General features: G+C 46.3%; 2 protein-coding genes across 2 annotated transcripts; both read right to left on the bottom strand.

Annotated features, from left to right (window-relative positions):
- Positions 1-443: 443 nt before the first annotated feature.
- On the bottom strand, positions 444-13,180 carry LOC106855308 (2-hydroxyacylsphingosine 1-beta-galactosyltransferase-like). The gene is made up of 6 exons (XM_014879848.2): positions 13,125-13,180; positions 5,991-6,838; positions 3,126-3,265; positions 2,881-2,957; positions 2,285-2,504; positions 444-1,380 (listed from the first exon to the last, which is right to left on the bottom strand). Exons 2-6 carry the CDS (start codon positions 6,834-6,836, stop codon positions 1,065-1,067), a joined length of 1,599 nt encoding a protein of 532 aa, XP_014735334.1. The 5' UTR covers positions 6,837-6,838; positions 13,125-13,180; the 3' UTR covers positions 444-1,064.
- A 1,285-nt stretch (positions 13,181-14,465) lies between these two features.
- Positions 14,466-25,508, bottom strand: NOLC1 (nucleolar and coiled-body phosphoprotein 1). The gene is made up of 14 exons (XM_014879958.2): positions 25,332-25,508; positions 25,142-25,197; positions 24,942-25,063; positions 23,819-23,934; positions 22,886-23,027; positions 22,286-22,395; positions 21,478-21,628; positions 20,812-20,955; positions 20,328-20,417; positions 18,900-19,046; positions 18,112-18,675; positions 17,299-17,411; positions 16,833-16,913; positions 14,466-16,586 (listed from the first exon to the last, which is right to left on the bottom strand). The coding sequence occupies exons 1-14, from the start codon at positions 25,440-25,442 to the stop codon at positions 16,428-16,430; spliced, it is 2,106 nt and encodes a 701-aa protein (XP_014735444.1). The 5' UTR covers positions 25,443-25,508; the 3' UTR covers positions 14,466-16,427.
- Positions 25,509-26,850: the final 1,342 nt, after the last annotated feature.

Genomic DNA, 26,850 nt, shown 5'->3' with positions numbered 1-26,850 from the left:
TGGGTTTGCCTTAGAGCCCAGAGTGTGTAAAAACACATTAGGCATCACTCCAGACCATGGCCCAAGTGGGGCAACAGTAGTGTCTGTTCACATTGAAATGAGCAGAGCGTGCTGCTTCTGCAAATGTGGTGTATGGCCCATTGCCTATGACCAGCTCTCTGAGCTATTGACTGCTGATCCTGTGGTCCTGGCATTTGCATCTGTTCCAGATTTTTCTTTCATCACAGGTTTGGAGATGCTATGGACATGGCTGTGTGCCACATGAAGGCAGAGGAGGGAAGGCACTGAATGGAAGCCTGCAGAAAGGTCAAAAAATTGTTGATGGAGGTATGTGGAGACCACAGCAGCAGTAATGAGAAGGAAAAAGCACTTTCATCTTGCTTGAACAACTTTCTGTTACAAGAAGCACAGGTTCACATTAAACCAAGACCAGACAACTGCCACACAGGAGAAAGAATAAGTTTATTTTAAAAAATAATAATTTAGCTTGAACACAAACTGGATTAGAGTGTTGACTGAAGCAGGAAGAACAACATTTATCCACAGAACTTAAAACAGACCAATTTTTTTCTCTTGTAGATGATACTTTCAGTGCCCTTCCTTGTCCACCAGCTATGCTTCAGGTTCTCATTTGCACTTAAAGACATCCTGACTCCTGGGGTTCTTAGTAAGAAGGCAGAGGAGAAATGGTGTCTGTTGCACATGAAATGCTGCTCCTACCTCCAGGATCCAAAAAGCCAGAAGAGCAACACCAGCATCTAAACCAATGTGCAATACAAAGGGAACAACTTGCACTCCTACCTGGAAGTCTACCTACCTATGCCCCATTCCCAGCACCCTGGCCAAGTGCTCCCACCCACGCCTGAATTCACCCCCCCTCCCTACCCACAGGTGCTGTACACAGAGGTGTAGACACAGACCTTTGCAATACTCCTCCCTCCTCTTCTCTTCTCATCCAGACCTGCAGATCTTTCACCTCTCTCCGTGCCTGCATGCCACACATTTCTTGGCACAGCAGCAGTTCATTTCACAGTGATAGGGTATGCCCTGGAACATGCTGGCCACTACTGCAGCTTTTTCTCATCTGTGAAGTGGCCTTTCATGCAATTGCCGTTCTGATACACAGGGCTGCCCCCCTTCCTTCTGCACCAGACCACAGATTTGTAGAGAATGAATCCAATACCAGCCAGACACAGCAAGAGAAGAGCCAATATGTCCAGGCAGAAGTACTCATACAGGGAAAGGTCATAGACAGCCGGGCGAAGGTAGGGAGCCCCATCATGACGGAGGATGTACTCCAGCCAGTACACTGTCCTGTTGAGAGCGTGCATTGGTCTGTCCAGGTGCAGAGCTGAGATGTGCTGGGCTGCTTTTCTGTAGCTGCAAAGGAAGATGACAAGACGTTTACCTTTTAACAGAAACTTCATACCTGAGAAGCAGCCTGAGACATCCAGTGATGCTTTCAAGTCCAAAATAATACCTTGGGAGAGGGGCAAATTTCTTCCATTCTTCTTCTGAAAGCCACTCTCATAGCACTCACCAACCATGAAGGCACAAGCCAGAGTGTATTTTACTTTGTGTTTTGTTAACAACACTGACAGTTTGGCTTGCAAGTACCTGTTCAGTGAGTTCATGTATATGGTAATTTCTGAGGGGAGTTTGCACCTTAAGACCTCACCCACCATCAAGCAAAAGTTACACACTTGATGAGTAGCCAAACCCTTCCAGGTACCAAATTGCAACACCTCTTAACAGGTAAGAAATGCAAAATGTTTTAAAAATCAAGCTCTCAGAGAGCATTTTAAAAAACAGCAGTTGTACGTGTCCTGTTAAAAAACAGGAGTCCTGTGGCCCTTTTCTGTTCCTGCTTCAGTTCTCATAAAATGCAGAGTATATGATTGACAGAAAAAGCAGATGGAGCATTACCTGCAGTTCCTTCTCTGTTTCTACAGAAAGTTTTTTGGACAAGTTCAGGGAGTCCCAATGGGAGGCAGTGATCTCACTCTCCCTGATGACAGGCTGGCGTTAAGAGAAGAGGTCTGTTCTCCAGTATCTCAGCAAACTTTCTGAGAACATTACAGTCAGTCAAACAGGACTAGACTCCTTGGTAACAAATGCTGGACTATCTCCTCCTGTGCTGCATCTGAGGATTTTGAGGCACTGACACATGGTCATCTGAGCAATGCTTGCAACTGTGCTTTGTACAGAAGCCACCACAGGCAGACACATTGTCCCTATACACTGTCTGCACCGAGGAAGAGTGTGATGCTTCCAGATGCCTCACCTGGGGTCAGAGATGACTGTGATGACAGCCTGGTAAAGTTCCTCTTCTTTTACTCTGCTCCAGTCCATGAGGATACCCATGCCCTTCGCCTGCACTCTGGTCATTATGTCAAACTGGTCCCCATAGAAAGGAAATCCCACCACTGGCACACCGTGATAAATTGCCTCAAATACACCATTCATCCCACAGTGGCTGACAAAAGCTTTCACGTTGGGGTGGCCTGCAGGTGAAGAAATGGTAGCAAGTCAATACCTTCCATGTTGCAACAGGGCTACCAGGGGGGTTCCTCAACACACACTATGTATGTTTAGGGAAAAACAGGCATGCTAAGCAGAAAGGACGCTACCCTTTGGGAATACATCTGGCTTTTGGCAGCCCAAAATTGCTGAGCAGAGCCTGGAGGAGAAGGGAAACAGGAGCCAAGCAGCTTCAAGCAGGTGTTAGGTGAGGATCATGTTTTGTACAGATCGGACACACAAGAAGCAACAGACTTAGATCCACACAGGTGCTGCTATCCTTCTGTGCCTTTGCTGTGGTTTGGGCTAAACTCCAGGGGTGTTGTTAGTGGCACACACATGCACAGAACCCAGCCTTACCTAACAGGTCATTCTGGGGCAGCCACCCCATCATCAGCGTATTCTCACCCAGGTTTCTTGGCTTCTCACCAAAATATCTGTGGGAGGAGACAGAGAAAGGGCAAAAGAAGAGAAACACGCAGAGAACAATAATAAATTCAATCCAATCAAGAGACAGAAAGCAGATTCTGTCATTTGAAATGTATCAACCCTCAACATTGTTTTTCATCCAACTCAAGTGCAAATGAATCCTGTCCCCTTCTCACCTCCACACCACCCTTTGTGGGAGGCGAGCAAATGCACCGGCCATCTTCTCCACCAAATCGCCTGGAAGAGCTCGGATCCCGATGCCAAAGGAGACAACAACGACACCTGCCTCTGCTGCTTCCACCCAGAGACGCAGACCCTGTGGGCAAAACACACACAGCTGCCCTGAAGTATTGCTGCAGAAAGGCCCTTCCCACTCTCGCCTCTGTCAGGAGAAAGCTGTCCACAGAGAAGATGAAGCCAAGTCCACCCGGAGCACAAAGCTGCACTGTTTACACCATGCAATGAACTCTAAAACCGCTGTGATTCTTGCACCCAGCCAGGAAGAAATTACTTGAGCACCTGCTGGTCTTGAGAGTTTGCAGGGAGTTGTCCAAAACCTGCATTTCATAGCATTATCTCCTGCACTGGAAGTAACACAATTACTCTTGACAAGAAGAGTTCTGGAAACAGAGGGGCTACGTAGGAACAGCCAGGGCAGAGAAGGAAATTGGAGTAAAAAGAGGAAGGCTATTTTCCCATTACCACTAAGACAGGAGCTTGTCAGGGTCTCTAAATGTAGGCTGATACAAAACATCACACAGCCAGGACCAACTTCTTCCGGGAGAGTTCCTACAAACACTCCAATGTCAAAGGCTCCTGGAGGTCACAGAAAGTTTTGCCATCTTGACAGGAGACTTCTACCCATCCTTGATAGCTACTTGCAGACAGCAGATTTATTTTTTCATCGCTGGACAGAGAGGTAGCTACAGATCCAGAAAAACCCAGAGTTTTGTCCTTCATTTAGAGGCTACCTGTAATGCTACATAAACAGGTCTGTATCTAGAACACAGTCTATACTTTTTTTAACCAAAGCCAAAAGGTAGAAGGAAGAAAAAAATCACCAACCACAGCTGCTGTGAAGCAAACATGGACTATTCCCTCCTATACCAGGCTGGGCTGAATCGATTGCTAATTATGAATTCTGTCTGTCCTGCTTCAAGTTTCCCATGTATTCAGGAGCATTTTAGGGAAGTTTAATAAAAATCTATCTTTGAATATAGATATTTCCTAAAATAAACTTGTAGGAGAACGTGACTTTTTTAAAAAAACTGTCATTAAAAGAGAAAATTAGAGTGATTAATTCAGAATATTAATTGTAGTCTAAAAGTTAGGGGATCAGAGTACAAAAGTTACAAAGCACGTCTTAGTGTTACTCTCCAGGGATATTTCTCCTTTGTTTTATGTTTCAGAGACTCAAGCCTATCTTTTCAGAAATGCTTAGAGTGCCCTAAAACAATCCAAGAATCAAAGCGTTTACAACAGAGATATTTTGGTTTCTCCATTCTTTTGAGTTTCACATCCTTTGAGCAGTACAACCACTGAAATTGCTGCAGAAGAGAAAGTGCTGGCTTTCCTTTTCTAAATAAAGCACAATGACTCCTAAACCAGATGACTAGGTCATCCATTATAATTGGGCTGTAACATTTAACTTACAGAAAAAGCATTGAAGTTGCCAGGGAAGCATGGTTGACCACCAAATGTTCTCACTTTCTCTCAAATACATACCTATATTTAACCAAGTCCTAATTAGAAGCAATCAAAATCATAGTGTTTCAAATAGGAGGAAATAAACATTTAATTACATTTCAGATGGGACATTTTTTAAGGTACACCTAGACCTACAGAGGCTCTCTTCTGCTGGCATCCCATGATGTGGACACGAACATGCCTACCTGCTACCATGACAGCCACCACCTACTGCAGGGCTCCAGACTTATCTCCAGCATTCTTTCCTCAGGTGCCCTGGGAAGCCATGAAGCACATGAGTAATGTCCTAGCAAACAACTCCCTTCTTTATAAGGCAGGTGTGTACGTGGCCAGGTTGGACCAAGCCAGAGTTTTGCAAGAGCTGTGAGGCAGCCACTCTCTGACACAGCTCTCAGAGCACCCTACATGTGTTTCATTACCTGCAGGCTGCGCCACACGGGCAAGGCTCATGTGTGGTCAGAGCTTCTTTTTAAGGCACCTAATCTCACTTTTTTTTTAAACTGAAAAATATTGGCATCCACAACATCAGCTAAAGTTGCCATCAGAGATCTTGACAGGCCTCTAATAATTTGAAAGTTGAAATCTTATCTCTATTTCAGACCCTTAGTCAAGACAGCAGGACATCTTGACTGCCCAAGTTCTATTATCCAGGTTTATTTCCAATGTTTGTACAAGTGGTAAGACAAATCCTACTCTGTTCCAATACTGTCTTCAGCCAGAAGCTTTAGGAGCTTGTCCCTCTGGATTTATTACTGGGATTAGTGAGGCATAGGCTGGAGAAAGCCTTGAGAGGAGTTTTCAGGACTGAACCTTGAGAAAAAGGGGACGATGCCCTTCAGTTTTCTACATTTTGGGATTCGGCACTGAATTTAATGAAGGAACACGAATAGCTCTCCCCTGTGGTTTCTTAACACTACAAGCTCAAGGGCAGAAATGCTCTGTAAGAAATAGGGTGAAGGAGGAAATTCTGGATTAACATATCAGTGACGAAACAAGATTAATTGTTCTTTCCATTTCCACTTTAGCATAGGAGCAAACTATTCATTATCAAGACCCTGAGGCAACACTTTAATCTTAGGAATTCCACATCATTTTATATCGACAGTGAGGCCAAATCCCACTTCAGAGTGGACCACTTAATTCTACATCCTCCCTGCAGCCTGACAGCCTTCAGTGTTCTCCATCTCACTGATGCACCCACAAGCACCAAAACACAGCAGCTTTCCAGACACTTGGGGCTTCAGAACTTTTATAAGGTTCTTTCAAACAAGATCTGAACTAAGTAGCTTCCCCAGTTGATGTGCAAACATAGATCAAAGCTTTCTTGCACTTACCACTGGAAGGGGCTTTGCAGGCTCAGCAAGGATCCCCCCTGTGAAAATGACATGGGGGAGCGTTGGACGGGGAAAGTCCAACACCACATCATTACAGAGGAAGAAAAGACTAGTTCCATGAACAAGGTCCAACATGGATGTCTTGGGCTCCACTCCATGCTTCTCCATGAGACGTTCAAACTTGGGCAGGATGACCAGTTTTGTAGCCACACGAGTGATTATGTAGACTAGGAGATTCCAAGTCCTACCAAAAAAGCCCATCCTGTCTGTCATCAGGGAGTTGAATTCAGGAACATAGGCAATGGGAGAGCTGGCACCAATCTCTGCTGGGAACCAGAAACCAGTGGAAATCACAGCATATTTGACATGTAGGATGTGGGCCAGGATAAATCCACACATCTCATTGGGGTCCACCAAAAGCAGGTCAAACTGCTCCCACTGGAGTTTCTGCAGAAGGGTAGAATTTCCCAGTACTAGGTCACAGTTTTCCAGGTACTTCTCCAAAAATGAAAACACCTCCAGAGAGGTCATCTTCCCTTGAAAGACACGCTTTATCTTCTCCTGCACCCAGGCATCTGCGCTCTCTGTGCTGAAGGTCCCCCAGTATCGCTGCAGGCGGAAGCCAGGCAGGGAGGTTTCCACATCTCGACCCTCATGGAGCAGCAGCACAGGGTCATGGCCCCGGTCAGTCAGTGCCTCTGCCACCCGCATGAACACTCGCAGGTGGCTGTCAAAGACTATGGTGGGCATGATCAGCACTTTGGCACACTGAGATGGCTCCACAGTGAATGCAGTCACTAGGAAAAGAAGAGCAGCAGAGCACAGTAGCACCTTCATCATCTTCATCACTGCAAGGAGACAAACACACCATTAATGTCCTATCTCTGTCAGGCACTTAGCAACTAACAGCTGTGATTGTAGCTGCAACCCAGGACTCTTGAGCTGGGAAAGGAGAGCAGTCTGGAGTTCTTCACTGGGGAACATCCATCCCTTTCCACTCTGCCTTGCCCTAAAAAAAAAAAACAAACCCACAAAAATACCCCAACAACCAAAGTCAGATATCAAGGGAGTTTTCCAGAAAACCTCTTCTCTGTGCTCCTAAGGCTCAAAAACCAGCAGACTGACTCGCAGGGAGGTACTGAGGGTGAATGGCTGGAAGAGCTATGCTGGGTCACAGCACCAGCAGGGACACTTGCTGTTCGGTCCCTGTTTACCGCTACAGAACCAGATCAGCTGGATTTTACTTTTATTTCTGTCCAGCCAGAACAGCTGGTTCTCTCTGAGCTCTTGATGTCTGTGCAAGCTCACAGGGAGGCCTGCAGAGCTTGGTGGAAATGTCAAGAGGTGTACTCTGGCTATGGCCTTCACATGGCTGGCAAGGCACCTTGCTCAGCACAAACGGGGTGGGAGCAAGTCCGGGTGACAGCAGGACTCACTGAGAGGAACTGCAATCCCAGAGGGCACAGCAGCAGTCTGGACAGAGAGCTAGCTGCTCCAGTATGGATCAGTCATGGGAGGCTCTGGGAAAAGGAAAGCAGGTTCCAGGATACTCATCCACTAGAAGAAGGCAAACCCAGAAAGCAATCCCAGAGATGACATGCAACACCTGTGGCACACTGACGCCCCTTAGTCACACTCCTAAAGCCGTCATCCCCTCTTCAGTGAAACACCCAAGATTTCTGTTGTGTAAGGGATGTTGCTACATCACTGGAAGCGAATGTGCCTCACCCACACCTAGCATTATTTTGGGAGAAGAATTATGTGATAATTATTTGGGAATAGTCAGAAGCACGGTAGTTTTCTGAGAGCCCAGTTCAGACACGCTAGGAAGCAGCAGTGGGAAGAGGAAGAAGATACAATGGGCACAACTAGAAGTGGATTTCGGATGGTGCCCACACACTAAGCCTCTGTGGGGCTGCAAGGATATGGTAGAGTGGAATTTGGTACAAGATTTTCTGACAGCCCCTCCACTAGTGCTTGATCAATTAAGAGGTGGGAAAGAAAGTAATGGACAAGATTCTGCTAAGTACAATCTTCAGACTACCCTCAGCAGGCCTCTCTCTGGCCAAACTAGGCACATAAGGGTGCAGATAAGGGAGAATAAAACTGCCCTATTCTTCATTGCTTGCTTGTCCCATGTGGGGACAGGACATAGGAAAGAAACAGAGCAACTGCTGGTTGGGACCCTCCCCTGTTTCAAAGGCAATTCCTGCTAGTGCTTGGACTCCCACCCTTCCCACCTAGGCTCAACTGTGTGGCTGTGCGTGCACGATTGATAAGAAACATGAGAAAAGCTAAAAGATACCAAGAGGGTAGTTGGACCCACTGAATAAGAGCTCCAGAAGAATGTACACAAATGTGATGGGCTGGAGGGGAGGAAACAAGCTCTGCAAGGAAAGTAAGGATCTGCCCAGTATCCTGCCTCCCTAACAGCAGGAAACAGGCTGTCCTGTGACAAAGTGTTGGTCACAACAGAGCTACAGACCACAAAGCTGGTCTAGTACTCAGGTTACTTGAGAGGCCCAAAGGGAACTTATCCTGCCCAATACCAGGGAAGGTAAAGTATTTGGCTATGACACTCACAGCAGATCCAGAAGCACATGCTGTTTCCAGGAAGTGAGGGAAGGATGGCAGTCACGTACTCCTGATCTCCTCTGGGATGACAGGGAGTTAAGGACAGAAACAGGCATAGGCTTGTCCTGGGGCACCTAGTGGGTCATACGTGCACGTAAATGTGCCAAGGAGAGTAGAAGAGGTTTTTTATGTGGGGTAGGGTGTTTTCTCATTGGGCAACAAGTAAAAGATGAAGAAATACTCCAGGTAAAAGGTATAGTTATTTAGAGAAAAAAAATTGTCACCTATCTTCAGCAAGGACTGTGTTCTGCCATGGACCTATGTGCCAGACATTGCTGAGACCCTCAGCTCAGCCAGAACCCTCTGGGGACTGCCAAAATCCAAATGACAAGTAAGCTGTCAATCTCAGCCCTCAGGTCAGGACCAGATGCTGACACAGTGAGACTTGCAAACTGCTCTTGGTGGTTTCATCTCTTCCAAAATCAGGAGCAATCCCTAAAGGTGCTGGCTCAGGAGCCTCTTCTCCCTGCCCAAGCAACAAGGGAGGCTGTAAATCTTGCTAAGAGGTGAGAGGATGCCAAGCTACAGGAAAATACCTTTTTTTCCTATTTCAGCTCAATACCACCAGAGAATCTCTGTTCTGTCCATGCCCAGAAAGGTGCCCTGGTCATAGCTCCAGCCCTAGAGCTGTGCTGGATACACCAGACACAGCCTTCATTATTATCCCAATAGCACTAAAAATCAGGATAACTACCAGCAAAAAGGGCACAAGGGCTCTCTGTCCCTTGTCCAGCAACTAGTCATTGTTGCAGTCTCAGGTTGATAGCAAAGGGAAGGAAGTCCCAGACCTAGACAAGGGGTAATGGCTCACTTGAGGGAAGGCTCAAAATCCACCTGCTCAGCTCACTGGTTTACATCTTACTAACACTGAACAAAAAAGCTGCTCCATGAGCTCTGCAGCAGGGTCCTCCAGCCCGGGCAGCTCCTGTGGCCAGTGCAGCACAGGCTCAGCCCAGCTACTGCAGGCAGGTAGTTGTCAACAGAAACCTTCAAACACCTGGGCATGGGAATGTGATTCTCTGGGAAGGTGAATGCACAGCTTGTGCCTTGTCAGAGATGCAAAATCCAGTAAATGACAAAAAGTAAATGACAGATCCCACACTAGGCCTGAGAGCAGAGTAGACAGAACCATCTCCTTATTTGTGGTCTGGAAGCCCTAGAGGCTATGTCACAAATACTGCCAAAATAACCCTGCCACTGCAAGGTGAGGGCTTTTAAAGAGAGAATAGACTCTTCCCTGTTTTCATGATAAGTGCTACCTGATTTACACAGAGCAATGCCCCAAACGTCACAGTTAATACTGGAAGCCAGAGAAATGGTTCAAGGGAACTGTTGGAAAAGCCCATGCCACAAATGTCACAAATGTTTTAAGTTTCACCGCTTCAGCATTGAGGGCAGAGCAGGCACCTCAGTAAGAACAGGACGTGGGAAAGTGAGACTGTCACTGCAAGCAGCAGCATCTCCCCTACCCTGCACACCTGTCCACCTTCAGCTGCTGGAAGACTGCTTTCAAAACCACAGCAATGCATTGACACTGAAAAGTGAGGCAGCAGAAAGGGAGCAGACAGAGCACAGTTCTCTGAAATACTCCTGAGAAACCTCTCAACTGGGCTGAAATTTGTCCCAAGATTTTGTCCTGTTTAACATGTTTGACAGGGTATGGCTTTGGTATTGATGGAAAATTACACAAATCAACTTAAGTGAAATAACTGAACAGTTACAGCTCTAATTTAATTCAGGCGCCTTTTATTAGGCTGAAGTACTAAAACCTCTGCCAGCAAGCAGTCTAGGCAAAGAACACCACAGAGAAAGGGCTATAAACAGGCTCAAATGCAAGGTCTGCCATTCATATCTCTCCCTCACTTGTTTATATTACCTAGTTCCTGCCCAGGACCTGGAAGTCCATATACCTGGGATTGAATTAGTTCCCCTCCTGCATCCTAGTCTCTATGCAGCTCTTGCCCACAGTAAGAAATGTTTTCACTGCAAACTTCTCAGGAGTTAACAAAGCAGCAAAATTAACTGAAAACTGAAAGCAAAAGATATATTCACCTGGATGCTCTAAACTCTTCCTGGAATAAGATACTGAAATTTGCCTGTTTTGTTGGGTATGATCCAAAAAAACTAGGACCATCTGCTACCATCACGTTGATGACAGCCAGCCTAGCTGCAGCTAATTTATGGAAGCCAAGACTCTGTGAAGGCAGGCAGGTATGCAGCTCCAAGAGCAACTTTGTCACTGCAGGAGGATGTTGCACTACAAGCCGGGGCTGCTCAGGGGAATCCCTATTAAAAACCTAGAGGATACAATACTGTACATAGCAAACAAAGCACAGGTTGAAACAGGGAAGTTTAACCATCAGTTATATCCAGCCCAGTGCTTGGTGGACTTCTGGGCTCTAGTTTTGGTTTATCACAGACTCTGACTTAACCAGAGTCACCTGGGTAAATTACACTAAGATATTAATATTAGCACTATAGAATACTAATCACAGTACACCAATACTAGCATTAGTATTTTAGTACAGAAAACAGTGATAAAGGAAAAAAAAATCCCTTCGTATACAAGCATCCCCTGTCAGTCTACAACCCTGAGGGTTTTCTAAAATACTGTTTGCACACAGACTGAATAGTGCACAGATAGTCTGCTCAAAACAACATACCTTTCTAGCATTTTTCCTTCATATTCATGGCAGCCCACTACAAGCACAGATAACGAAGAAGTCAAGATCCCTAAAGGACCAAAGGGAACAATCACAGCAGTGGTCAAGTCAGCATAAGAATGATTTATACTTTTCACCACATTGGTGCTACTGCTGCCACAAATCACCAGAAGTGCTCTGGCTCATCTGTTTTGGACAAAGACTGATGTAGTCCCCAAACAGTTCCTAACTTTTGGTACTTTGGACCATCTTCAACATCCTTCCTGTCTCATTAGAGTTATATGGAGGAAGTTCTACAGGCAAGGTGGGAATGTGTGGGCTAGCAGGAGGCTGCCAGATGATAGATCACTGCCAGAGAACCATGATACTAAAGGAAATACTGGTCCATAACAGCTGAGAAAAGAAATAAAGATCTGGATCTCAGCTTGCTGCGGTATTTGAAACTACACACATCTTCAGGACCTTGAGCTGGGGGATGGTGTCAGACACCACACATCTGCTTCCTCACCTGGCCTCTCATCATACATCTGTCTGGGCAGTAAGTGAGATTTCCCCCATTCAGTATCCACAGGCTTCCTGTTTGTCTTCTAAAAGGAACAGAGATGGTTTGTGACACCAGGGTGCTCTGCAGTAACAAGTTCTTCCGGACAGCCTTTTTCTCTCGCTTACAAACAGTTGCAAGACAGAAGCACCTGATGTGAGACTGAGCCCCTTTTGAGTGGTCTGAGGTCTGCAGTGTGGAAGCAAGTCAGAACATTATTTGTAATCCCTGGATGAAAGAGAGAGAACAGCTTGGGGCCATTTCCAAATAATCATGTGAGCCATAGACCTCAAAGTGAGAGCACATGACAGGGCAGAAGATTATTTGGCCTTAAGAAGAAATTATGTTTGTATGACACTTTCAGACTGCAGAGAAAACTGGGAAGATTCAGGTGCACCAAACTTTAGAGAAGTGGTCAAGAGGAATGGGGAGGAAAAGAGTCTGCTCATTTACTGCCTCATCACTTCAGCTTCTTTCTGCAGAGAAGCACCACATTTAAAGAAAAGTTATTTAACATCCCAGAAGGTTGAGAAATCTCATGTAGAAAGATATGGGGACTCCTGACAGACAAGTCTGATCACATTTGACGGAGTTACAAGAGTAGAGAAGCTAGGGGTGAGTCTTATCTTCAATGAAACAATTGACGCCCTCATGTAAAAGAAACCCACAGCCAAACCAAAGAGCTTCTTGGCTCTGAGCACGCCAGAGGAATGAGACCTGGCTGAGCAACCGTAAACAGGGGTTGAAGAGGGTTGCATAGGAAGAGGAGGCAGAACAGGAGATGGAAGATACTCCTGAGATTTAATCTTCTAAAGGAAGATGAAGCAAGTTACACAAAAGCGTTCTGACGGGCTGTCCGTGTGCCAAGGCTCTGGTCCTGCGCATTGAAGCAGATGCTGAACTCGAGCCTCGCCGGAGCAAGCCAGGCTGTACACACGCATCCGGGCAGAGCCGGGACCAGGCTGCCAGACGGGAGGGAATTCAGACCGAGTCGCTGTCCCCGTCTCCCCAGCCGGGCAGCTCAGGTGCCATCAGCCCAGCCCAGCCCAGCCCTGCCGCGCTCACTGCAGCGCGGCTGGCAGCCCCACCCGCGGCCACCCCGAGCCCCGCTGCGCATCCACCGACCCCGCCACGCCGCAGGGCCAAAGGACCTCCTAGCACGGCAGCCGGGCAGGACACGAGCCGGGGAGCCCCGCTGGTGGGACGGGCCCAGAAGCACCGAGAAGCACCGGCCGCAGCTGCTGCCGAGCCGGCTCCTCCCGGGCCGCCTGCCCCCGCCGCGGTGCCGGCACCCACCTGCAGCGAGTCCCGGCGGAGCGCGGCCCGAGTGAGAGGCGCGCCGGTGCGGGAAGTGGGAGGGGAGGAAGGGAGGGATGCAGCCGCCACCCGCCCGCCTTCCCCTTTCAAGCCGGCGGGCGCAGGTGGGGCCGGGCGGCGCAGCCTCGGCCCACGGGCCGCACCCCGGGCCGGGCCGGGCCGAGTCCAGGGCTGTGGCACGAAGGCGGGGCGAGAGGGGGACGGGATGGGCACAGAGAGCCGCACCTGCTGCCCTGGCAGCTCGACAGGCAGCGGGGCAGCGCCCGACAGCTGTGCTTGTGCCTCTGGCCCGGCCGGTGTGTCTGATTGCTGCCAGAGCATCTCTCCAGGGACCGCTGCCAGAACACTCCCAGGGCCAGAACCTCCTTGAGAGGAGGGCAGTAGGAACACGATAGTCAGGACAGCAAAAGGGAAACGATGGTGCACAAGAGAATCGGGATGTGAGGGACGGTATTCCAGCACACAGCAGAGAGGGATGTCCTGTTGGTCCAGTTCCAGCACTAATAACAGCTGTAACTGCACCACTGTTGCACAGGGAAACCAGGCCTCTACAGCAGAGCAGAGATGTAGGCTAAGTATGTCTAGCAGCTGCAAAATCTTTTGAAAGGACCAATTTTTCCCAGGAGTGTCAAGCATATCACTTTGAGAGTCTCACAAAGCACTTCCCACCCCAACTTGTTGCACTTGCTCAGTCAGGTGCTGATGATCTCCAGCATTCTTTACATCCTGTGCTGAAAATTCAGAAAGCATTACATCTCCTACAGCATCACGTTCAAAGTGAAAGGGTGTTGGTTACAGAGCAACAGAGACCTCAATGCACATGGTGCATCATCCCACCCTTTCCAGAGAACCAGAGTGCAAGGGGTTAAATTGAGCGTTGCAGAACTCAAGATCTCCACGACGCCCTACTTATCAGCAAGTTTATTTTCCTTGCACACATAGAGGAAGAAATCTAAAGGGGACACAAATCAGTTATTTTAACTAGATCTATACAGGGTTTTTCGGTTGTGCCTTTCTCCTTCCTATATGCTAGTGTTTATATGGCCAAATGCCATACAGCTGATACTTGAGACCTGATGATGTATTCTGAAGGGAAGGGACTTATGCGGCCTCAGTTTTTGATGCAAGCTTTTAGCATCTTACCCAAATTTCTCAGTCATTCACCAGCTAGCTGCACAGGACACCTTTCATTCTGAAGGTTTGTTACATGTCCACAATCACGTAAGATGACAAGAAGTAGTTGTAGAGACAGTGCTGTTACCCCCAAGCACTAGTACCCTCCCTTTTCCCACCCACTATTCCATATCTTTAACTACCAGATCCAGACTACAAAGGCGGCAATCTTTATTTTCTGACACATTAAATTCTCACTTTTCATACACTTTAAAAAAAACCTCAAAGTGTAGAAGTATTTTAAAGAGTTTCAAATATAAGTCCCGAATAACAGAAAAAAGAGGGCAAATGATGAGAAAGATGCTGTTCAAATCCCCATGCAGAAATACTCTTCCCACCTTCCCTTGGCCTCTAACCTTTACTTTCTTGTAATAACCATGCTCTCCTGGGCCCCTCTGTACTGTAGCCTTGAATCCAGGCCCCAGTGATTGTGCAAGCTGGGGGGGAAAAGTCCTGAAAAATGCTCACTATAGAAGTTGCCACTCATGTACATGGGGGTGGCTCATCAAGTCTCATCTAACCCTCAATTAGGTGACACTGCTTTGCACACAAACATAGCTTCCTGTAACCAGGCTCTTCTCATTGGCACCCTTTGGGGAGGGAATGGAAACATGGAAGTCAGGCCCTGCACTACCTCTCAGTGGCTAGCAGTTTCATTACATGGGGTAAGCGTATCTCACAGCCCACTACTACTCCATTTCCAAACATGCACTACCACTATTCAACTCATACTGGCTGTGGGCTCAACCCACTGCTCCTCAAACTAGTTAACTTAACCCACCTAACAGAGGGCAAAGTATTAGGGGGAATATTTTCTACCAGATGCAAGCTGCACCTAAGTAGGGAAGCAGTCACACAACTGAGTGAATGCAAGCCCACCCCTCAGTACCCCATTATACTGTCAGTTGCTCATGAAATCTCAGTTTAGGCTGCAAGTTTATCAACTTTTTTGTGGCTCCTCATACTGAACATACACTTGTAGCTGGTACTCCAAAACTTACAGCACCACGGTTTGCCTTAGTGCTAGGGGGAACAGGCATTTTACTTCTCAAGTGGGATTTAACAGATGAAAACAGCTCAAAGACCAAGTGATCCAACTCAGAAAAGAAATTTAAGGCATTAATCATACATTTATCTTGACTCCTAACAAGCTGCAGCTCACACTGCTGGCAGTAAATGTAAGCTGGCACATTTTATGTTCAGACAGAATAAGGAGTAATGCCACACTGCAGCCAGAGCCTCTGAAACAAGAACACTGCTTATCCACCTCTGCCTTTTGCTAAGAGACCTCTATCTCTTCAGTCTCCTTTTCCCTTCCCACCAAGTGAAACTTCACAACCCTCATGCAGTCTAGTTTCTGTACAACTTCACTCCCCAGCTACACTAAAGGAAGTGTTATCAAGAGTGCCACAATAGTATGATAGTCTTTCTGACAATAGCCCCCACCTTGCAACTGCAATTGATACTGTTATTCAACTACTAAACCATATTTAGACATTGCTTCTCCAAATACTCTGGTTAGTGGCCTCCACAGGAGTGCAAGGAAGGGGAGAGTAGCTATTTATTGCAAGGTGAAACCACAAAACAGAACAGAAAAGGAGCCTTGTCACACTACAAGGGTAAACATGAAATGTCATATGGTGGTGGGGATTACAGCCAGAGTGCTCAAATCAGTTGTTCTTACAGTAACTAGTCAGAGGCAAGTGGCATTACTTGCCTTTTCAAAGGCATGAGAGTTAAACTGGCTGAAGAAATGGGAGGTTAAAATACAGGACAATGATTTCTCTTTCTTTTACTAAATGGGCAGGAAACCAAAAGTAAAAATCACTGCCAGCCTTTTAAAATAAGACTGTAGAAAATGTAAGTCTTGGTGGTCACCCTAGTGGTGCCAATAACACCAGCTTAAGGATGATTTCAAATCAGGAGACTAAAACAAAATTAGAAATAAACAAGGAAACATCCAACCATTCTCCCACATCCCTACACTGGAGCTGCCTGCCCCACAAGGGGCTTGAGGAGGTAGCATTCCAGGGAGGCTTGACATCCATAATGTCCATATGCCCATCCAAGATGTTCTGGTGAGCAGATGGTTTATGAACTCAAATATTCTCAGTCACTTTCAAATTTGACGGAATTGACTTGGGTCGATATAGTGCCCCCACGGTAGCTGCCTCGTTTTTTCTTTGTTTTCTCATGACGGAAAGATTTGCCTTTAGTGTATTTCAGGATGTTGTTAGCCTTCTCACCCCAGTCACCAGCTGCTCCTTTCTGTGAGGGATGGAGGGGGAGAAAAAGAAATTCAAGTCAGTACCCGGGAGAGTGAAGGCGACGCCTCGCACTTGGCCGTACCCAGCAAACCCCAGCACATTCACACAGGAGCTGACACCACTCTCCAAGCGCCTCCTGGTGGAAGAAGTTCTCATCAAACCACTCCACAGAAGCACACCGAGGCTACTCTGCAGACGTGCACTTCCCCTGACCAACTGTTACCACTCTGGCACCACCTAGCCCTACCTTTGCTTCAAATGAGTTATCAGCCACACGGGCATCCACCTCAATCTCTTCTTCCCTTACGCGGCGGAATGGAGAGGACGGCTGTTGAAAAAGAAAATGAGATACAGTAAGCACATACAAACACACAATGTCCCTTTGCTAAGAACCTCCTTCCTTGCCCTGCAAATACAGAATCCTGGTCACATCACCTCAATCTTTAAGTGTTTCTCAGATTCATCATTCTTTCCCTGCTTCAGATCAGGCAGCTCGGGAGTATGCAAGTATATCCGATCAACTTTGGCCAGAATAATATTATGTTCTTTTATGCACTCCCTAGGGCTCCAGATAAGGTTAAAGTGCTTAAGGAGAGAGTAAAAATACCAATAATCCTGTGGGCCCAACCACCCAGAAAAACCCCAAACCAGCCTACTTGCTCAGGAGGCAGAGATGCCTCTTCAGCCAGCTGCCACAGTCCATCCTCACTCACCCGTTTCACCTTGGGAACTGTGTGTGGTGTTTTTGCTTTGATCTTTGCTTTTTTACTGTGTGGTGTTTCTGTCTCCTGAACATCTTCCCTCTTCTGTTTCTTCCCGACTGTGCCTGTTAGATGTACAGAAGTAAAACTTTAAAGGCCGTGTTGGAAAAAGTAATGGCTTCTATTCTCCAGAAAGCAAACCCAATGTTGACACAGGTGTGAGAACTGGTGCCTGCATTACTTCACCCAGAAAACAGACTGCTGTACCAGATACTAACAAATTCTGAGTCAATAAGGACCTCCCCATCCTATCCTAATGGATAAAATTTAATGCAATAGGGTAGCTCTATATAAATGAGTTTGCATACTTGAGAGAGTTCTGTTGGTCAAAATTTGCTAAACTTTGGATTTGTACCATATGCACTTACACACATCACTAGGGCATCGCTAGTTATTTTCCTCCTGGAGGGTAAAAGACTGAGATTGTGCACTGAGGCATCAACTGTGTCCCACTCCACACAGACAAGGTCCTCCAGCAGTCTGCTTTGCTGTTACTAAATCTCACGCATGCACAGATGGCAACTGGCAACAACTACACAGAATTGTACTTCACATTACCACACATTTCACTGCCAGCAGCTATGCAATACAGACAAAAAGGATCCCACCAAATTCAAAACTAGCCCTTCTCTCTTACTACTGCACCAGATGGCACAACCTAATAACACCGAGATTAGAATGAGTATTGTTTCAGAAAGTCTTCCATTCATGCTTTAGCTCAGTAACACTGCCTGACAGACCCACTTTCCAGACTGGTGATAATACCTCCATTGACTTTTCCACTCTCTTCTTCAGAGCTGCTTTCACTGCTACTACTGCTGCCACCAGCTGGTTTAGACTTCACGCTGTTTGCAGCTACTGCAGATGCTTTTGCTTTCTCTGTGGAGGCAGTGGTTTTAGAACCATTCTGCACCCCCTTCACTGCCTTTTTGGGCTTCCCATCCTCTTCACTGGAACTGTCTGATGAGCTGCTGCTACTACTAGAAGCAGCTGCCTTCTTCCCTGCAGTTGCTTTTGCTGCCCCTGTAGATTTGGTGGCTGGTTTCCCTGTTGGCTTTTCTTCTTCACTGCTTGAGCTATCAGAGTCAGATGTGTCTGCTTTGGGAGCTGGAGTAGAAGGTTTGGACAGTGGCTTAGCCACTTTGCCAGCTGGTTTAGCTGGAGGGCCTTTCTTCTTCTTCTTCTCATCCTCAGAACTGCTGGAGCTGCTATCTGAATCAGAGCTACTTTGTGCTTTCTTTGTGGCAGCTGGTGACTTCTTTGCGGCAGGGGCTGCTGCTTTAGTTGTGGGCTTCACAGGAGCTGCCTTCTTGTCAGAACTATCAGAATCTAGAATGGAAATAAAAAGAGCAATCAAGACTTAAGTCCCATTCCTTTAACACAAGGCTATCATTCAGATTCAGTGCTGATATATAGTACACTTCATCATCTGGTTGAAACAACACTGCAATGGTATTCCTGTCCAACCTACCCTCAGACCCTACCTAGAAACAGAAAGGTCTGAACAAAAACAGCATGCATGTAGAAATTCTCCTTCTCTCCCACCCCAATACCTGAGCTGTCTGAGGAAGAACTGGAGTCTTTCTTTGCTTTTCCAGGCTTGACAACTACTTTTGCTGGTTTGGGAGTACTCTTTATCACAGGTTGTTTAGCAGGGAGCTTATTCCCTACCTTCTTTTTATCATCTTCAGAGCTAGAATCTAAAAAAAACACCAAAAAACATGTTAATAGGCTTCATGTGCAAGTTACCTTAGTGAAAACATGTATGGAATTTATGGGTAAGTGAAAAGTAAAGTGGATTGTGGCTCAAGGCTGAGCCACTAAGTAACTGACAAGCATCTGATGAACACTTGAACGGTCAGAGGACAGCATTAATTTTCCATGCATTTTTGTTGGGAGAAAGTGGAAACAAACAGTTTAAGTTCTTCACTAATGCATACACAAGGAAGTAAATATTTGGAGAATAATGTAGGAGAAGTACTGAATAAAGAACTTTAGAGAAAGTACCAGTATCATCAAAGTTGGGAAGAAGGAACATTGAAAAAAAGAGTCTGTGTGGTAAGGATCAAAAAGCCATACAAAAAATTAAGAGATAAAGTTGACAAAGCATACAAAGTGAGGCAGCAACAGGACAGCATCTCATTTTAGCTACTTCCTCTATCAGATGAGATAGCAGCAGTTTGAAAATGGAGACTCTTGAGTACAAACACATCCTTGTATTGTGTTACATGAATCTGGAATACTAAACCTGATCTATTCCAGTATTTCCAAACACTTTAGTAAGAGCAATCAAAAACTTGACAGTTTTGAGAGAACCTAGGTAACAAAACCAGAAGATAACTGCTGACACTCATTGGAGTGTCACACAACCTAGTGCTAAGGGTAGCCATCTGCAGACAGAGTGGCAGCTGCCACCCAGTCCCTGCCATAGCACCAGAGATGCAGAGATTTGCCACAGGAGCATCCTGAACTCAGAGGGAAATTGTAGCACATAGGGAACTTACATGGGAAATACCAAACCTCAAACCTGGTCAGCAGGAGAGACAAAGTACACTGCTCCCATCTCTAGGGTCACATTAGGAAAAAGCAGGCATCTTATGAATCTATTTTGAACTTCATATGGTGATTACCTTTTCATTTCAGAAACTTCTCCAAACACAATGGAATAACAAACCCCAAAAATCTCAAGACACAGATGCTCAAGAAGTTTAACCATTAAACTTCTGAGAATTCTGATTCACAATTCCCTGCCCTTTCCATCTAGCAATATGGGGACTTTTCTGCACTTGCCAATAGTCTTGTCTTATGGTCACATTCCACCTTGAATAGTAGGCTGCTGGTTTTCAATTTCACATCTTGCTAGCCATGGAGATTCTGAAGCTTTTAATCTCACACACTAAGACTCTTAGATAAACCTCTGTGGAGCAACTTGACCAGTAAAAACATTAACACAAAATAATCAACTTGATTTCTTGAATTACCTGAGTCACTGTCAGAACTGGATTCAGCCTTCTTGCTAGTCACACCTTTCTTCTGGGGGGCAGGGGTTGTTTTAGCTACTACTGCTTTGCCTGCAAAACCAAGTTTAACATTAGTAGGCCACATCCACGTTAAACCTTTGTCCCAAGATCCAAACCTCAGCAGATGTGAACAAGCTTCATTCTCAGTACACCAGCCACTCAGCCAGCCCACTGGAAGCCACGCAAGAATAAGGCTTATTCCCCTAAACTAGATCCCAATGACTTTTCAAATCAGCATGTGCAAATCCAACCTGACCACAGTTCAGATCCACAAGTTGTACACAGTGTTGTTTGGGATGCCTTCAAATTAATCAGAAGCTTCCAGAAGAGCAAATAGCAACACAGAGCAAACACAAATGGCTTTTTTGAGGAAGCCAAGGCCTTGCAAAGACCTTGTTGGCACAATGCAGTACTTCCCCTGCAGCCTCTCCTCCTCACAACGTACCTGCTACTGCCTTTGAGGGCACCTCCTCTGCCTCATCACTACTGTCTGAAGAGTCACTGCTCTCAGCCTTTTTTGCAGGAGCCTTATTAGCAAGGCCCTTCTTTGTCTGTGCTCCTTGAGGAGGTGGTACAGCACTGTATGGACCTATGAAGAGAAACAGAACATTCAGATGTCTGCATAATAATGTGAGCAGCACAAGATGTTTGCTGTAGTTAGAATAAAGCACTTCTGCTATTCACTTCCATTTATTCTCCTTCTGTAGCTACAATCCAACACTAGTTTATAATTTGAAAGATTTTATCTGCCCCACTATTACCTCCTCGTTTCTACTCTAACTCTCTTCTTGGGGTTCGGCTGACCCAACCATCTCTGCAGAAGTTTTCTCTGCACTTTTAGAAGAAAACAAAGTTTGTCAGCAAACTTTTTCAGAAAAAAAAAAAAAACTAGGTATGTCAATTTTTCATGGTTTTCATTTATTGCCTTCTCAAATCCTCCAGTCAGAGTCAGACTGACCTTGGATGATTGACCCTCTACTCAGACCAGCTCTCTCCTGGAACCCTGAAGACATTATACCACACTGAACAGAGGCCCATTTAGCCCATCAGCTGGACTGCAACTGAACAGCCCTGGATACTTCACAGAAAAACCCTATTTAGTGTTTCTTACCAGACTTTGGCTTTTGTTTTGCAGGTGGCTTTTCATCATCTGAGCTGTCAGATGAGTCCTCACTACTAGAACTTTTCTCGGCACGTTTCGTTTTCCCAGGACATGCTGGAGTGGCTGCAGCTTTTGGCAGAGGTGATTTCTTGGGAACAGCCTTATCAAAAGAAATATACATTAAAAAAGGAAATTGCAGAAATCTTGTGGGGACAACCGGATGTGGATCTTGTTTAATTCCACAACTCACTTAAGAAGAAATTCTTAAGACAAAGGGAAAAAAATTAACAGAGGCCCTCAAATGCAAATTTTAAGAAACATATGAGCACCATTATCTTTCTAGCTCTTCTGCTATTGCTTTCTGCGCCATGAACTCCTAAAGAGGAGCTCCTCTGGACAAAAGGACAGAGGACTTACTGAAATTTAGCAACTGCCACATTATTAGAAAAGACTATGATTATTTTTGTGTCACAGGAAATATTTTTAAACTCTCACTAGTGGAAAACTCGAAGTTACAGACAGCTAAACATGAAAGAGTCAGGCCAAAGTGACTTTATATAATGGAGATACTACGTGGTTATGACACAATAAGATGTCTTCCTGCACAGGAAGCAGCAGAGAAAGCAATAAGGAGTTATTAGAGAAGAAAGCAGTACATGGAGAGATGCTAGAACACATAACCCCACTGTATGAAGGAGAAGCAGGTGTAAGAGTTATGTCGAGCACAGCATTTGTACAGTCTGTGCCTGCAAGATTATAACACCCAGTCTTACTAGACTTCTACACTGTTCATGAAGTTTTCCATAGCCTAATTTACCTTTTTTGGTGCAGCTTTTTCCTCATCAGAATCTTCACTGCTGCTGCTGCTGCTACTGCTTGCTGCTTTTCCATTGACAACTTTGGTGGCTGCCTGGGCAGCTTTACTTCCTTTTGAGAGAAGAAAAGAGGGACATTGCAAAACATGCTATGGTAGATGAGGGATAATTGCAGTGAGTATCTTAGAGAGAAAAGAACCACAGAAACCTATAGAGCAAATTAAGGTAGACTGCAAAACTATTGGTTTATCCTACTGCAACCTTAGAGAAAGTTTTCCTGGAAACTGTGTCTTCTAGCTCATGGGAAATTCCAAAACTAAAGGGTTAGTAAAGCTCTTCCCTGCTTTTTGAGGGGAAGACAATGGTAAAAGCAAAACATAAACAGTTACTCAAACAATGCAATGTTCAGGACCAGATGTTTTATTTGCATTCAGCTCTACACTTCTGTCAGAAGAGACTAGAACGGAGTGCAAATGGCAGTGAAAGCAGATTTTCAGACTGCTATGTTAAGACATATGTCTTTGCATGTAGGTTCAGCCCCCAGCAATCCTTCCCTGCTTTTTTGATTTTACACTTTACTCATGATACACTGCAACAGGTACCTGATTTAGGTGTTGCTGGTTTGGGTGGTTGCTTCTTTGGTGCTCCTTCATCAGAACTGCTTGAGTCAGAACTGGAACTCTCTGCTTTCTTCTGAGGCTGGATTTTGGGTCCAGCTGGCTTCACCACAGGTTTTGCACCTTTCTAAACAACACCAGGAAAAACTGTTTTACCCTCAAAGTCATGAAAAGAAAACAAGGCAAATAAGGTGGACACATACACAGAGTGTAGAAACAGCTGTCTTTCACAGAGATTACCATTTAGATTTGAAAACACCACTCTGCTGAGTGGTCAGGGTCTGAAAATCCTGGGATAAGAGTTTTGCTCTAGAAAACCTCCCAAAAATGCTTTGGAAGCCTCCTTTGCACATCAGTCTTCAGTTCTGCCTCCTCAAAATGAGGCAGCTCTGACGCTGGCACTGTTCTCTTCCTTCTACAGATCATACTAGCTTGAAGACTGAAAATACTGACTAGGCAACTCTAGCTGGTCTCCTCTAGTGTAAAATGTTATCACTCTTTCTCCCCTGACATCATTCTTCCTTGCCTCCACTTCAAGACCATGACTGCAGCAAGAAAAAGGAAAGACAAGATTTTTTTTTTAAATAAACGCACATCTATGTATAAAGATCAAACTTATAGTAGCATCTGTAAGTGAATCTTTCTTTGCCAAGGAAGTAAGCCCTGGCAGTCTTAGGATAAAAGCAAGGACCAGACTTGGACATGAAACAAACTGGGTGCAGGACAAAAAATTAATTGTTCCTGGGACCAGTCCAAATGGCACTACAGAAATGTCTTTTTGCATTGTATCTGCAGCAGTATGGGCACTTCATAGTTCAGGCCAAGTGAGCCCAATTTCACACACAATTCTGTTGGCTAAATTTGCTATTATTCATCACTGTCAAATATGCATTACAGATGCTATAAAGAAAAGCCAACCTTAGCTGGCTTCTTCTCTTCCTCTGAGTCTGAATCATCACTGGAGTCTTCACTGCTGCTCTCTGCCGTCTTGGCTGCAGGAACTGCTTTTGCTTTGGGCACAGCTGATGCTTTAGCTGCAAATAATGACAAGTTAGTTCACAATTTTCATGTACCTATATCCTGGGTATCACGGCAAAAACATACATTAAGGTCACTAAACCATGACAGAAGTTCATAACACTGACTTTGTTTCTTGAGCAGTGCGTGGCAGACTGCTCCAAAATGGGTAAGCAAAAAGATAAAACCAATTCTAGACTTCATCTTTGTCACACACAAATTCAAGTGCAGACTTCTCTCACCAAAAAGGATAGTCCACAAAGAAAGAGCACCCCCAAACTGAGATAATATTAGCTGACCCTGCATACCTTCCAGCTTAAAGAAACCTACTGAACAAGTACAGACTGGTGCTTGGAAAGAGAACAATGGCAATGCCATGTTAAAGTTCCAGACACCTAAATGCGTTTTAGCCAAACCCACTTCCTGGTTACTGATTCTTTTTAAAAATGTGGAGCAAAAGAAAGAGTTTTGTCTCATATTATATTTACAACTGTCCTTATTAAATAAAAATCTGATCTAAGTTCAAATTCAGCTATAGGATGGTTCAAGTTGAAGACATATTTCCTTTCTGTGCCTCTCCCTCTCCTCATTTATTCCTTCCCTCCTGCAAATCTACTGCTAGACACACACAACGTTGTGTACAGCGATTAAGGAAAGCTACAAGAACAGTTTCAGATAAAAGGGAAAAAGCACATGGATGTATTTTTTGACAGCAGTAATACTCGAGCTTGAAAGAAAAAAGGGCAGCAACCTCACACAAGCAGCAGGCGAGTATGGATGCCTGGCATTTCTCTGGAATGGCTAAAACCTTCTATGGGACACAAACTCTGCTGTACCTAAATTTTAACAAGATAAAGAGATCACCGTTAACTAAAATGAACTTATATTCCACATCATGAGCAAAAGACCTGCCAAAACCGAAATCAGTCAATGCAAACCTAATCTCTGATAGCTCTAAATGCACGTGAGAAGCCAATGCCAAACACCACGTGCCGGTCTGCACTAGAGCCACCCACAAACCTACCTGGCTTTTTGGCAGGGGGTTTCTCATCCTCCTCGCTGGAGCTGTCACTGCTGCTGGCAGACGGCTTCCTCTTGGCCTGGGCGCCGTTCGGGACCAGCTTTCTCTTCTTGGCCGCCGGAGACCTGCGGGCAGAAAGGCTGAGCGGGGCCCTGCGGGGCGCGGGCCAGGCTGGGGGACACCCGCATCCCGAGGGGACTTACCGCAGCCAGTAGGCGAAGATGTCCAGGAGGGAGGCCGCGTTGGGGTCCTGCTCCTTCTAAAGGGAGAGAGACCGCATCAGCCAGTGTCAGTCAGTCGGTCGGTCGGTCAGTCGGTCGGTCAGTGAGTGAGCCCCGTCCCGCCCCGCCCCGTCCCGTCCCGTCCCGTCCCGTCCCTCCCCTCCCCGCTCACCGCCGCCGCCTCCCTGGCGAAGGCGCGCGCGGCACCCTGGCAGCCGCTCTCCCGCAGGAACGCGAGCACGAGTGGGAACAGGTCACTGGGCACGGGCCGCCGCTCCGCCATGTTGCCCACGCCGACACGTGCCGCGCGCGCACACGCCAACGCCTGCGTGCCCCCGTGCGTGCCTGCGTACATACGTACGTACGTGCGTGCGTGCGCACCGTTGGGGCCACGCCCATACCGCTGCCGGGGTGCCCGTGCCATTCTGCTTTGGGGCTCGTTGGTGGCTCGGACGGAGCTTGGGCAGGGACCTTCCTGTTGTGAGGGGATGAGGAAAGGCCTCCTCAGTGCTGGTGCCTGCGTCAAGGCTAACGCGCAGTGCCGAGCGGCTGCTTGTGGACCAAAGGCTGGAGAGAGGCTGGAAACCCGGGAGTGCCCACTCGACTCAGGAAGCGGGAAAACTAAGCCTTAAGTCCACTTAAGCCTCACCAGTTTATTCCTACTTATAATCCGTTTTAAAACACTGAAAGGAGAATGCTGGGGAATGGGAGAGCAGGAGTTAGGTTGTTCTAGGGAGCAGAACAAGCTGAGGGCTGTGGGCAGCCTGGAAGCTGGCAGAGTCCTCACCCGCACGGCCCAGCCCGGCATAGCCCCGCCCGGCTAAAAGGCGGTAGGCGGCGCGCTGGCTACTGCTAATGGGATTCACCGGTACCCTCGGGAAAGATGGGCTGTGAAGCAGTTGAACCCGTACAGGAACGTAGTGAATACTCGTACTAAATCCATACAAGAATAAAGGAAGTTGGTAAAAGCAACACCATGATCCTAAAGCGGCAACCTATAAGAGAGAGAAAGAAAAGGAATTTGAGACAAGGCTAGCTACAATATAGGCTTGAAGGGCTTCAAGGCTGGAGATAGGGTATGAAACAGGTATAGCTCAAGTAAGTGCTGAAGACCCGGACCTGATCCTAAATGGAGTTTCTGGACCTCTGGAAAAGGGTGGATGTGGAAGCCCTACATGAGGCTGAGCTTAGACGGGGACAAGCTTAGCGTGTTAGTGTGCTCGGAACCCTGATGAGGATGAGAGTTCATCCACCTGTTGTATATTGCTGTGACTTTAGTTACTTTTCCAGGGAAGTTTTCTTCCTGTAAAACTGCAGGTTTGCTCTGTTGGATGTAGCGCTCTATTCCTGCCTTTGTGGTGGATGGTGCATTTCTTGATTTTCTTCAATAGAGTGTACTATAAAGCTTGCTAAGGCCCAAGAAAAGAGAGAGTCCTGTGCTTGAAGTCTAGGTTTAGGGCTGCCAGGGTGAAAAAAAATAGTGGTAGGTAGGCAGTGTTTTGCTTTTTACGTTTCCCCTACCTAGCCCTCTGCACTTAACTCTTTCCAAATATTGCTCTTCTGTGGTGTGTGGGTTTTCTGTGCCTCGGTGCCTAATTAACACACATAATTAGGTGGGCTCTGTTCTCAGCAAAGCATGCCTGTTGCTGGTGTTTCTGGAAGGCTCCATGTTTGCACTCATGGGGAAGCAG

The sequence above is a fragment of the Sturnus vulgaris genome, chromosome 8 (genome assembly GCF_052056855.1).
Source record: "Sturnus vulgaris isolate bStuVul1 chromosome 8, bStuVul1.hap1, whole genome shotgun sequence".
Taxonomy (NCBI): Eukaryota; Metazoa; Chordata; class Aves; order Passeriformes; family Sturnidae; genus Sturnus; species Sturnus vulgaris.
The sequence above is the reverse complement of the archived record's forward strand: the minus strand, read 5'-3'. Positions and strand labels throughout refer to the sequence as shown.

Excerpts from the sequence above, each read along its gene's own strand:
- LOC106855308 (XM_014879848.2), bottom strand. The coding sequence starts at position 6,836 with ATGAAGATGATGAAGGTGCTACTGTGCTCTGCTGCTCTTCTTTTCCTA. Across the intron at positions 3,266-5,990 it reads CTGCAAAGCCCCTTCCAGTG|GGTCTGCGTCTCTGGGTGGA; the intron begins GTAAGTGCAAGA and ends TTTTGCCCACAG. Across the intron at positions 2,958-3,125 it reads CCACAAAGGGTGGTGTGGAG|ATATTTTGGTGAGAAGCCAA; the intron begins GTGAGAAGGGGA and ends CTCCTCCCACAG.
- NOLC1 (XM_014879958.2), bottom strand. The coding sequence starts at position 25,442 with ATGGCGGAGCGGCGGCCCGTGCCCAGTGACCTGTTCCCACTCGTGCTC. Across the intron at positions 18,676-18,899 it reads TTCTTCCTCAGACAGCTCAG|ATTCTGATAGTTCTGACAAG; the intron begins GTATTGGGGTGG and ends TTTCCATTCTAG. Across the intron at positions 17,412-18,111 it reads GAGTGGAAAAGTCAATGGAG|GCACAGTCGGGAAGAAACAG; the intron begins GTATTATCACCA and ends TACATCTAACAG.